This window comes from Meleagris gallopavo, chromosome Z (assembly GCF_905368555.1).
Source record: "Meleagris gallopavo chromosome Z, MGAL_WU_HG_1.1, whole genome shotgun sequence".
Taxonomy (NCBI): domain Eukaryota; kingdom Metazoa; phylum Chordata; class Aves; order Galliformes; family Phasianidae; genus Meleagris; species Meleagris gallopavo.
Genome location: NC_139435.1, coordinates 43,961,176 through 43,974,525, shown reverse-complemented (window position 1 = coordinate 43,974,525; position 13,350 = coordinate 43,961,176). Strand labels below are relative to the sequence as shown.

General features: G+C 37.9%; 1 protein-coding gene across 3 annotated transcripts in view; it reads right to left on the bottom strand.

Annotated features, from left to right (window-relative positions):
* Window positions 1–13,350, bottom strand: part of SYK (spleen associated tyrosine kinase) — a 45,440-nt gene that overhangs the window by 7,202 nt on the left and 24,888 nt on the right. For 2 of the 3 annotated variants that reach the window (XM_085213569.1, XM_085213570.1), the window contains exons 6-10: window positions 12,432–12,475; window positions 9,035–9,103; window positions 2,494–2,587; window positions 1,683–1,860; window positions 314–523 (exon numbers count right to left, since the gene is read on the bottom strand). In XM_085213569.1, coding sequence (XP_085069695.1) covers window positions 314–523; window positions 1,683–1,860; window positions 2,494–2,587; window positions 9,035–9,103; window positions 12,432–12,475 — 595 coding nt within the window. The remainder of the gene's footprint in view (window positions 1–313; window positions 524–1,682; window positions 1,861–2,493; window positions 2,588–9,034; window positions 9,104–12,431; window positions 12,476–13,350) is intronic. The other variant, XM_085213571.1, reaches the window with a different exon arrangement.

The following is a 13,350-nucleotide window of genomic DNA, read 5'->3' as shown; positions in this document are numbered from 1 at the left end:
TATATACAATACGTTAGTAACAAGATCCATTTATGTTTAGCTAAAATTTAATTAGAACAGGCAACATAAGAATGTCTTGATCATATCAATAAACTGTGATCATATCAATAAAGAACATCTAAAAATTCTTTGTTTTATTCAAAATGCACTATCTTATAAAAGTATTTGACATTTAGGAGACATCTACAATATAATCATGTCCCAGTGAAGATTATCTACAATAGCTAATTATTACATAAGATAAAAAGACCTTTCTCTTGTTTTTTCCACCCCTTTGGATAAATACTATGAAATGGAATCAGAGCTTACACACCGATTTTTTTGCAAAAACTTGTTCAGTGGCCCAAGTTCAGCCATTTCCATTACTAACATCCAGGCCTCTGCTTCACATATACCTATCATTCGGACAATATATGGGTTGTCCAGTTGCTGCATTACATTTGCTTCTCTCAGTAACTCATCCTTTATGGCTGGATCATTACTCTCGTTCTTAAGAATTTTTACAGCCACTGGCTTGGCCCCCCTGCAAAAGACAATGCCCTGGGATTAGTTGCTGTATGTAAAATCTGCATGTAAATTTATACAATCTGCAAGTTATGTTTCTGCACACATATTTCAAACAGTGATAAAAGATAGAACTGAATACTTGGACAGGAAGGAATCTGACTGCAATGGGAATAACTCTCTACCAAATGATCAGAAGACAGCTAAGCAAAAGAAATAAAATGTAGAGAACAAAAATTAGAAGTAATCATTAAAAAATCTAAACAAGTCTGAAAACAAAGGTACTGAACAAAATTATCTTACCCATTCTAATTAGTCTTAACTAATGAAAGTGGAAAGATTTCCAAAAAGGTTATGTTATGTTATGTTATGTTATGTTATGTTATGTTATGTTATGTTATGTTATGTTATGTTATGTTATGTTGAGAGTCCTCAGAGGAAAAGCTGTAAGGGCTTTCTCAGCACTGATGTGCACCTGAGACAATGCAGCATTGCAAAGTCCCAAGGCAAGGGCTCTGACCTGCTGAAAAACTAAGCCTGCTCCTGCAACCTACAGCACATGCATGTGAAGAAGTCACCTATGAGATGACAGAGCTCAAATGTAAACAACTACTGATAAGCAAAACCACAGCCCTTCAAATCCCCTCAGACAATGCGGGAGAATGAAAATTCCTCCTTGATTCTGAAAATCTGGGTTAAAGAGCAGCCTCCAGCTTTAACTGGTGAAAGCATATACATAAGCTTCCATTTAAGCAACACACTGGTAACAGTTCATTATGAAAATGCATGAATAGTCAGGTGATTTGACTTCTGTCAGTATAAACAGGGTCTGTTCCTTCTGAAACTCCATGATAAGAAAGGCACAACATCTTCTGTCTGCTTGAAAATCAATGTTATAGATTCATGAAACAGGTATTCATCATACTATTTTAGGTGAGAATCCATTCGCTACAAGTAAACTGTACATGGCTCTCTACACTATCTGTCACAGAAAGACTACGCAGACCAGTACCATGAATGCCCACACAATTTCTGGAGAAAGGCACAGAGCTTCTTACTCTACTGTAACTGATAGCAGAGTCATAGAATGATAGGAGGCACTTCTCCATTTTGAAGACAAAAATAACAGCTGGGCAATGACTATGCTGCACTTCCTGAAAACAGAAGGAAACACTTACTTTTTCATCTTATAGAACCCTTTCTTTACAGTGCCAAAGTTGCCAGAGCCAAGTTCTCCTTCCTCTAGGGTTAACAATTTTCTGTCAAGAGTGACATTTTTTGGTTTAATTTCATCTGGATCAGCATACGGACTTTCATAAACCTCAGTGTCCATGGGTAAAGCCTCTCTCTGATCACCTGCAGTTCAAGGAATAAACAAATTAAAGATTATGTGAGACTATGTTGCTTGCAGAGGTGCTATATTCAACATATCCATGCTCAGTATTAACTGCTGCATCTTTGTGTTTGCCTTAAGAAAGCATTATAAAAAAACCTCATACAGTGCAGCTACGCACACTTTAGAACATTCTCAAAAAGAATGACTTTTACATGGTGACATCTTCTAACTACTGAGCAATTGCTTAATGTGAAACAAGGATGTTCCTTGACAGAAGGAAGGTTAAAGATATACTCTTCTCCTTAGCACTTCCTGTTAGTGCTCAAACAGTTCTTCACCCCAATTGCAGTATTTGCAGCTTTCCTAAAGCCTAGGCATCAGACTGGCAGTGTGAGGCACAATTCTCTTTATGAGGGACAAGGATGCGGCCTTTAGAGTCAAAGAGGTAATCAGCCTCCACTTCTACATGGAAAAAGGGATTTCTGTTAAATCACTTTTATTATAGACACTGACATCGGGCTTGAGCTGTGACACTGATATGCCAGTAAACAATATGACATAAAATACAAGCAAGTAAAGAAGAAATATGGGTTGTGGTAAGAGTTCTGGTATAAAGAAAAAAGGTGGTATTTGTGTAATAAATTAGTGCCTACCTTTCTCTGCTTCTATTAGACCTCTTCCCCTTTGCAGTACATAAGGATTAAAAGGTGTTTGGTCATCAGATGGGGGACCAACAGGTGTCTGGAACTGTAGCACACAAACAGAATTTTTAAACTGAGCAAAATATAGTAAGTTAAAAACTTTTTTTTTTCCAGAAAACTATGGCATGATTGCAAGAGAAACACAGGTGAGAATCAAAGAGTAAGACAGAGGTGAAAAAAAAGCTTATTTAATTATTGAGGTTATTGCTTGAGTAAATATGCAGGCCAAATAACACACACATTGCTGCATCTCAAGAAGTTACAGGAAATATTTCAAAACATTTAATCTGTGAGAAGTAACTGGAATAGGTCATGCACAAATCTTATCCTGCAGATGTTAAATTTATATGCGGTTTCCAAATCTGCCATGTAACATTATAAATCTTATTTCCCTTCGATTTGTCTTTCTCCTCCCTCCAAGTTATCTCTCACCATATCTGGGCCATAGAGAAATTGCCAGAATGAATGAAAAAAAACAACCAACAACCCTATCCTGTTTATCTCATGAATGTTACAAAGAAACTCCAGTTGAAAGAAATGAGGGTAAAAAGAAAATTTAGTAAGTTTGAATAACTAAACATCATAGAGTAGTATGTTTGTCTTTCTCATCTGAGAAAGAAGAAAATGACCCGATCACTAGATATTTGAACAACTGATTCAATATGATGAAGCGCATAGATGACTGTAGCAGAAAAAATGCTCATTCTGGAATCTGGAAGAATGCTGGAAGGATGACTCTTACACAATAAAGTATAGAAGAGTGAAATTTATAACCTGCTCTATTTTATTATGAACTGGAAGAGTACAGTTCTAAGAATAGAAAATTACAGAAATTACTTTTTCAGTTCAGTACCTCAGTTTCTTTCACAGTGTAAAAACTTTAGTGATGAATGATCTCATGCTCCCCAAAAGAGTGCATCAAAAACAAAAGTTCAGACATCAATAAGAGTTTGCTCAGTTCTCATAAGAAATAAAAATACATTGTACTTGCAAAAACCTGGATAGGGCTATTTTTCAAATATCCAAGTGTTTATTTATTTATCTTTAATAACTGAAGCTTTCTGTGGCATAAGTTCCTTCCTGACGTAGTTGTGGTTTTCAAGTAACGAGAAACAGAGCTTGGGAAATGCCTAGGAGTTAATTATTGTCATTTCATCAATTGGAAGAAGCTTTTTGATCCAGGAAGTAGAGAAAATTAAATCATAAAACGTGATCTGCCCAAGTGGATGAAGCAGAAGAGGTTTTGCTACTTGGACTTTACAGCAAACCAGAAGTAGGAGACAAACTCCGCAAGATTCTCATTTGTTGGGATGGGTGTGGTGGCATAAGAGATGGTAACATTTCTGACTGGCCTTATTCAGTCCTGTGGAACAGTGTTGAACAGGCAATTTGCTGTCCGGGAGGCTAGCAGAGTAGTGATGCAGTTCTGACATAGGTCAGGGATAAAACTGACTAGCCAGCTTCAAGAACAAGGAGAAGAATGCTAAGAAACAAGATTTATTCTTTCTCCTAGTCCTGTTTTTCTACTGTGGCAAATCTTGTCAAATCTGCAACTTAAAATCTGCACTTCCAAGGCTCAAATAACTCTATCTGAAGCATAGGTCACACGCTTTGTTTAAAGAAAAAAAAGAAAAAAATCACTTAAATTAGATAAATACATCTAAATATTGCAGAACAGCAAGGCAGAAACTCTTTAAGACGTTCAATCGGCACTGACAATCCCTCAAACTTAAAAGGGCACATGCTCTCATAGAATAATAGAATGGTTTAGGTTGGAAGGGAGATTTAAGATAACCATGTTCCAACCCCCTGTCATAAGCAGAGACACCTCCCTCTAGATCAGGTTGTTCAAAGCCCCAGCCTGGCCTTGAATGCTTCCAGGGATAGAGAAATTCCCTACTGGGCTACCTGTTCCATCGTCTCACCACCCTCACAGTAAAGATTTTCTTCCTTATATCTAGACTAAATATACCCTCTTCAAGTTTAAAATAATTTCCCCTCGTCCTGTCACTACCTGCCCTTACAAAAAGTCCCTTCCTCTCCAGTTTTCCTGTAAGCCCCCTTTGAATACTGGAAGGCCACTGTAAGGTCTTCTTGGAGCCTTCTCTTCGCCTAATTGAAGAGTCCCAGCCTCTATCAGCCTCCCACTCTCTATCAGCCTGTCCTCTTAGGAGAGGTGCTCTAGCCTTCTGATCATCTCTGCGGCTAACTTCTTGAGGTTGGTACCAGCACACCTATCAAGCCTGTCCAGGTTCCTCTGGATAGCATCCTCTTCCTTTTAGGGTGTCAACTGCAGCACTCAGCTTGGTGTCTTCCGCAAACTTGCTGAGGGTGCATCAATCCCACTGTCTATAACCCCTACAAAGACATTAAATAACACTGGTCCCAACACTGATCCCTGAGGAACACCATTCACCATCCATCTCCACTTGGACACCAAGCTGTTAACTACAACACACTGAGTGCAACCATCCAGCCAATTCCTTGTCCAGCAAGAGGTCCATCCATCACATTCATTTTTTTCCAATTTGGCAAGCAGGATGTCATGCAGGACTGTTTCAAACGCTTTTCACAAGTCCAGGTAGGTGATGATGTTTTGCTCTTCCTCTATCCACTAATAAAGTAACTCCATCGTAAAAGACCACCAAGTTTGTCAGGCATGACTTGCCTTTGGTCAAGCCAAGTTGATTACCACCAATCACCTTGTCCTTATTTTACATATATGTGATTAGGACTACCTAAGAACCAGAGAAGTAGTTAAATATCCGTGGTTTCAGGCTCAGTATATGAACTGACATATTTTTCACTGGCCAAACAACACTGATGTACACCACATTTGTCTCACAAGGAGACAATCACCTGTGCAGAACAGCTGGTAAAAATATTCTGATTAAAAGAAGTTGACTCCTTAAATGGGAAGTATAGAGACATTTCCTCTCCTTAGTAATTCAAGAGCAAAATAAATGAATTTGAAATAATTTGGTGATCACATTCAGGAACCGCACTAACAACTGAGTGCATTAATTCCCATGCTTATAAATAAAACTGTCGGTAAGAACTGGCGATAGCCCACTGACATTAAATCAAACAAACTTTTGAAGGGATTCTGTCTCAGAAGGCTTCTACAGCTTGAAATAAGTAATAATATCTTATATACCATTAGAGGTAGTTAACTAACAGTTATATAATTGTGGAATGATATTCCTTATTGTTGCAGCTTAATTAAACAGCTTAACAATGGCTTTTCTTTAATATTTTGGTTTAATCTGTAATCTTGTGTTTCAAATGTACCTTTCCATAGCTCTTAGTAGTAACACAGGAATACTGGCTAGTACTCAGAAAACCTCAAATAGCATTCTCAACCTTAGCCCTGTCAATTACGTATTCATGGTATGTAGCACCCTTCAGTCTTTTGAACAAGTTGTTCCAGTAGAAAGGTCAGAACTTTTCTCTTGCAGTCAAGAGTAGCAATCTATAAAGCGAGGAAGGAGGTACTTATCTTTGCTTGTATGGTGGTCTGAGTAATAGCACAAAAAACCCTGCCTTGTTTTGAACTGTCATTTCAACTCAGAGTTCCTTCTGCCCTCTGCTTTAACAGCAGCAAGTTTAATTGTGCAGGTCTTTCTGAGAAAGGGAGCTTTGCCTTAGTACAACCAAATTATAGACTAGGGGACTGCTTCCTACATTCTTACCAGAACAAAAAATGAGTGAAACACCTATGAATTTGCTCTTATAGTTCAAACAGAAAGAGGAAAGTGTCTGCCAGAGAAACCCATTAAAAATGGCACAGATTATTTGACATCTTATGGTGTGCACTCTGGTAAACTGTGAAGCAAGGTGTCATTTAGGATCAGAGGTAATGGCTTTAAGTTGTGCTAGGAGAGTTTCAGGTTGGATATTAGAAATAATTTCTTCTAAGAAGGAGTGGTGAAGCACTGGAACAGGCTGCTCAGGGAGGTGATGGAGACACTGTCCCTGGAGACGCTCAAAAAATGTGTGGATGTGACACTGAGGGATGTGGTTAGTGGACATGGTGGGGATGGTTTGATGGCTGGAATACATGATCTTCTTACAGGTATTTTCCAACCTTAAAGATTCTATGATTCTATGATTTTATTGTCATTTTATGTCCTCATCCTAGACCTCTATGTCCCATGAATGGATTTTTCAGTTAGTGTTTAATTTTAATTGGTTAAAATTCTCAGATTCTTGCCACTCTTTCCTTAAATAAGGACTGGCTATACAGATGCAGCATTCCTCTGCTAACACAGCAATATCCACAATAAGAGGAAAGCAGAAGAGACAGAGTTTACACTCAAATGAAGGTTCTTTTGTAGTAGAAGGAACATCACTTTCTATTTAAGGATAAGGCCACAGTAGGATAACCCCTCAGGAGCTATGACAGCATCTTGTTGAATGAGATCCACTTATTGTTTGTTTTAAAATATGAATGAAATGGTGCAGATTACTCTAAATCTCATTTTTACAGTAAGTATTTTTATTTCATAGTAGAGATTGTATCTATGAAGTTAATCTGTACAGTAAGTGTTATTTCTTTTCATGTTAATAATTCTGATTTGCAATAACCCAAACGTATATGCAAGACCACAAAAATAATTTTATTTTGCTGAACCAAACTGTGTAGCAAAATGCAGAACAAAGGCCTTAGTAGCAAAGTCCTCGATGAACTTTGGATAAAACTTAATAGTAACCACTAGGTGGCACAAAGTCACTTATACTTTCATCAGAAAAGGAAGTTCTACGAGTAAAGAAGCCAGAAAAAAAAAGTTCAGAGCGCTAAAAATACACCTAAATAACCAGTCTGTGAAACAAATAAATATTAAAAAAAAAAAAAATCACACAGAACTAGCATATTTTTCAAGTCTGAAAAAAATATAACATTGTACATTTTATATTTTACAGTCTGAAAGGTTTTGATGCAATAAAAGCAACCCTAAGCAAACCAGTAAAGGTTTAAAGTCAGCTTTGTGGTTGTCCATTTTTCTGAACAAAGCCAAATCACAACTCTCTTGTCTAATATACCATAGAATCATAGAATGGCCTGGGTTGAAAGGGACCACAATGATCACCTAGTTTCAACCCCCCTGCTATGTACAGGCTCACCAACCACCAGACCAGTCTGCACAGAGCCACATCCAGCCTGGCCTTGAACGCCTCCAGCGATGGGGCATTCACAACCTCCTTGGGCAACCTGTTCCAGTGTGTCACCACCCTCTGTGTGAAAAACTTCCTTCTAAGATCCAACCTAAACCTCCCCTGTCTCAGTTTAAAACCACTCCCCCTTGTCCTATCACTATCCACCCTCATAAACAGCCATTTCCCCTCCTGTTTATATGCTCCCTTCAAGTACTGGAAGGCCGCAATGAGGTCTCCCCAGCGACTTCTTTTCTCCAAGCTAAACAAGCCCAGTTCCCTCAACCTTTCCTCATCGGATAGAGCCCTCTGATCATCTTAGTGGCCCTCCTCTGGACCCGTTCCAAGAACTCCATGTCCTTCTTGTACTGGGGGCTCCAGGCCTGGATGCAGTACTCCAGATGGGGTCTCACAAGAGCCTAGGGATAGGGGGACAATCACCCTGCCAGACATATATATTCTAATATATTTTAATCAGGATTATCAAATACAGTATAAGTAAAAAAGACTTTCACTCTGAACAGCAGTGTATCTCTAGGGCTTTTTGTGTTGATCATTTTTGTTACAGAGCAAGTGGCATTGAATAAACAAAGAAGTAAGCAGCAAAATGAGAGACTCACAGAACTACTTCTAGGTAGAAAAGGGACATAAAAGTTATTCTTAGCATAAAAAAAAAAAAAGCCTGTAATAGCATGCTTCACAAGTATGCCAACTACTAAACAGCACAATTTTCTGTCCATACAACATTCTTACTAGCACCAGACTGTTTCTTTTTACTCCCTCATATTACCTTTCCCATTCTCCTTGATCTTGCAACACCTTACACTTGTTTAAATGTAACTAACTTCAATGCATAACAAGATTTGTGCACAAGTTCTGTAGGAATATACTTTGTGTTTGTTATTAACAAGCTCTATCCCTGAATGTCTTCTGTCAAAGTTTAGTGAACAAGCCGATTTTCTAGGAATTGTATTCTCCATTAGAAATGTCACTTTTTTTTTTTTTAAAGTGACTACTCTGTGAAATGTATTTTATCCCTCATGTTTTTTTTGCAGACATGTTGAGAACAGTACTAGTTCTACAATTTGGGATGTGAAAAATTACTTGAAAATAGCCCAATTTTCAAAACTTCTTTAGAAATTGGTTTAGTTCTATAGAATTAAGGCTGCAATCGTGCAGATGATTTGTAAAGAAGGCAGCTTACAAAACCTTCACAATCTGTTAGTAGTCAAGACACACATTTAGTAATAGCAAGCAAAAAGAGAAAAGAAAGAGTGAAATTAGCCGAGTGTAAGTCCTTTTAACTCAGTTGATAACCTAAAAAGACTGTATAAAGCACCTTTTTGCTGCCAGGCTTTGGAAAGGTGTACGATTTGATTCTTGAGATAATTCCACCTCTTGCCCAACTCTAGAAACCACAATGTCAAAGAGGAACAGTAAATGTGCCAGAAAAATTACTAAAGGTATATCACAAAACGCATGTAGTATACAAGAACAAAAAACATTCCCAACATTTCTCTTGTATGTGTCTGGTAAGTGCACATATGAAACATCAAACAAATGTAGTATATGAAATCTTAGCAATAAAATTGATTTAAACTGCAATATTCTTAAACCATCTTGAATCTGTACATATGCCTTAGGGCATATATTCTGAGAGAAAGTACTCTAGCTGACACCTTAGCGGAAGTGAACAAACTGGAAACACCTGTGATGTTTCACTTTCATATACCACTGTATTGGTGCATGTCTGTGTTCCTGTCAGATCTCTTACAGCTACCACATCCTCTGAAAAATTGCTGATCCCATGCTGTATTCTGCAGATGATTATTAAAATGTAGGATCTTGCAGTTCTTCCTAATAAACTTTGTTCTGTTCTTTTTTTTTTTTTTTTTTTAACAAAATTACTTAATCTAAACTTAATGGAAGTAACCTAAGTAAAAAGAAGATACACATTTTGTGCATAAGGGTTTGTAATTTTTCTTTGTTCTTTTCAGGATACATTTCTGTTTGTACAATTTGAATTCATTATATTTCAGGTTCTGCATATACGAGTACCTACACAAGTGGTCATAAGTGAGTTACAGTTTTTGCACAGATTTGTTCATGTATGACAACCTGCCAATATTAACTGAAATCTTTGAGCTCCATAAATAGTAATATTAATTTGAATTTTTTGACTTTGTATATTTATTTCTCTTATCTGTTGTGTTTTTTCTTCTATCGTGGCTAACCTTGAGTATAATGACTACTGGTCAATTCTGAAAATATGCATGTATGATCAAGCTCCTTTTTGTCAACTACTTGCCAGAGAAATACACGTTCAGGGTTGGAAGTGATTTCATACAACTGTGACTACTTATAAGCATGGCATGCAGTCTTGACAAATCACCAAGGCCCCTTCTGAGTGGAAAAAAGTAGGCATTTATGAATAGACAGTAACAGATTTTATGCTGAAGTGACTGTTAGGCAGGTTCTCTCTTTCCTTAAAAAAATTCTCAAAAACAAGCCTTCAGGATTTGTTAAGACTGCTCTTTTGAGTTGATTTATGTTAGGCAAGATTAATCATAGCTTATTAGCAAGTCTTTTACCTGTAAAGCACAAGAGTCATTATTACTGCAATACACTGATGAAAAATAGAAGAATTTGGCCCATTTACTTTCTGTAACTGTGTATATGCTAGATTATATGCATGTGGCCTGCTAGTGTGCTTAAACATCCCATTCATACTTGTAAATGACATAAATTGGGACATTTGAAAAACAGCACCTATTCTAACTGTAAAATTCCATTACTTTAAATGGGTGCCTGACTTTCAGAAACAGATACGAATATGATTGCTCATGGGCCCACGGAGACTCAACAGTGAAATAAATTAAATTGGCTTATTTGAATGAAAATGGTTTTTTTCTGTAATGTGGGACTACATCAACTGCAGAGATCCACTTAGAAACTCAAAAACTGGATATATTTTATGTAGTGTCTCTCTCCAGTAAAATTCTGGCATAATGTCAAGTCATGAAGGCCTTTATACTGGCACTAGATTTTACAGCTTCTTATTTGGTATTTGGAATTCGGTTTGTCCAAATGTATCTGTTCAGTCAATCTATAATATTCTTTTTGTGACCTTCTTTTCATATCCTTCATATCCTTCTATTGATACTTTCATTTGAAATTGTTTGTTTTCATTGTAAAGTATTTGAGAATTACCAGCTTACAGGTGTGAGTTCAGCTGCTGTGAGGACAGACTGGCTCTTCAGATTGCTGAGTCAGAAATGCCAGGGAGGGGGAACTGTGTAAAACACTTCATGCTCAGATGCATACTCAAAACCAGATATCACACTACACGGCATTTAAAGCCATTTCCCTATCTGAGAAGACTGGAAACAATCATTTTTGTTGTGGTAAGTGGATAAGTGGCTATGGAGATTTTAGAGTAGTCAACTCTACATGCACAAACTGGGCGGCATAAGAGAAGCAGGCACACAGTGACTTTATGCTCAGCTCTAACCCCCAGGGACTGGAATGCTGAAAAAAGAGAATAAAACGTCAGTGTAATTGAAGGCAATATGGTAGCTGGAGTATAGGCATGAAGCCTGCAAGGTGGCAGAGGCCACCTTGAAGTAACTAAGCCCTACAATGTCAAGACAGTGGCATCTCCAGCTCCTGTGTTGTTCTTCTATTTTCTCCTCCTAGATTTGAGTTTAAAAATGCCTTTTCCTTTCCCAGGAGCAGCCTCAGGTATGTAGGGATAGTATCTAACAATTTGGAGGGTTCAGTCTGGACAAGACAGCTACCTTTTTATGAATCTTCAGATTAAGTAAGAGGGTGCAGCAATTAATGTGCTCTTAAATCTCATTTTCAAGTCTGCTTCATGTCCAGTCATTCAAACTGATGTCAAAATATAATTCTGGAGCAGGTATTTGCACACTCAGTCCCCAACCGTTAGGTGAGAACTGATATGTAAACTACGTGGTGTGGATAGGCAGGCAAATTCTTAAGTTTTGCGGTTGGATTTTATGATCTTGAGACTCTTTTCCAACCTGAGCAATTTTATGATTCTATGAAAAACCTAGATGATTAGGCCCTCCAGGGAGGGGTGAAACAACTAAGCTGAACTCCCTACTTCAGATTAGATTAAGTACAGCTGAATGAGAAGGCGTTATGTATCACTCCTCAGGTGGCTCTTGTAATCAAAAGAGTCTAAGAGTGCAGACAATTATAATCACAAACAGGCATGCTCACTCATGAAAATGTTAATGAAAAAACTTCCATTAATTTCACTTCACGAGGAATCAAACCATCATGCAAAACTGGATGTTAACTACAAAGTAAGGAAATATCTGGCTTTACTCAGTAAAGTGAACCTTCATTTTTGCTTCAGCTGCCAATGTCTTGAAACGTGTTTAAACAGTGCTAGTATCTATCCTCCTAGTGTTGATACCATCACTAAAGAACTTGACCCTTAATGTTCATTTTACACATGAAACAGACTGATTTGCACATACATTACGTATATAAAACAGATTCACAAAATTAAATGCTTAATAGCTAAGTACAAAAATTTTATGAAAGCAATAGGAATAATAAAATATTTTAGGCTTATTTTCTATCTACTGCTTATAAAACAATCCCTAGAAAAATAAGTTCACTCTAACAATATAAACGTTAGGATTCCCAGAAGATTATGTGACAATAGGCTTCTTAAATAAATTTATTGCTACATCACCACCTACCTTAGAAGGGGTTCCAGGAAGAGGACGGCTGTCAAAAACATTATCTGTAAAAGAATCAAATGTGGAAAGATACTGAAAAAGATAAGAAATGTACCAAAATAATAATTTACATTAGAGACCAACTTTTTACTTTCAAATCATATTGCAGCATTTCTCTTAGCTCATCTTCTTGGCTTCTGGCTTTAATATGCATCACTCACACTTTGGTACTTACTGCCACAAAGACATAAGTACATGCACTGCCTTAATAATGACTCAAAGGAGTGTAAAAAGTAAGAGCAAGTATGTTCAGCACAGCTCTGGCTTTCAGTTAGAAAAATAGAAGGCAGCTCTTATAGAGAGAACACTGCATCTGAAATAGAAGAGTCAGACAAGGATCAGAATCACAGAATCATAGAATGGCCCAGGTTGGAAGGAGCCTCAAGGGTCATAAAGCTCCAACCCCTCTGCCACATGCAGGGCCACCAACCTCCACATTTAATACTAGACCAGGCTGCCCAGGGCCCCATCCAGTCTGGCCTTGAACATCTCCAGGGATGGGGCACCCACAACCTCTCTGGGCAGCCTGTTCCAGCACCTCACCACTCTCTCTGTAAAGAACTTCCTCCTGACATCCAACCTAAATCTCCCCTCCTTCAACTTAAAACTATTTCCCCTTGTCCTGCTGTTATCTACCCTTTCAAAGAGTTGATTCCCCTCCTGTTTGTAGGCTCCCTTTAGATACTGAAAGGCTGCAATGAGGTCAGCCTGCAGCCTTCTTTTCTCCAGGCTGAACAAACCCAGCTCTCTCAGCTTGTCGTTGTAAAGGAGGTGTTCCAACCCCCTGATCATTTTAGTGGCCCTCCTCTGGATCCTCTCCAACAGCTCCCTGTCTTTCTTGTACTGGGGGCTCCAGACCTGGATACAATACTTCAGATGT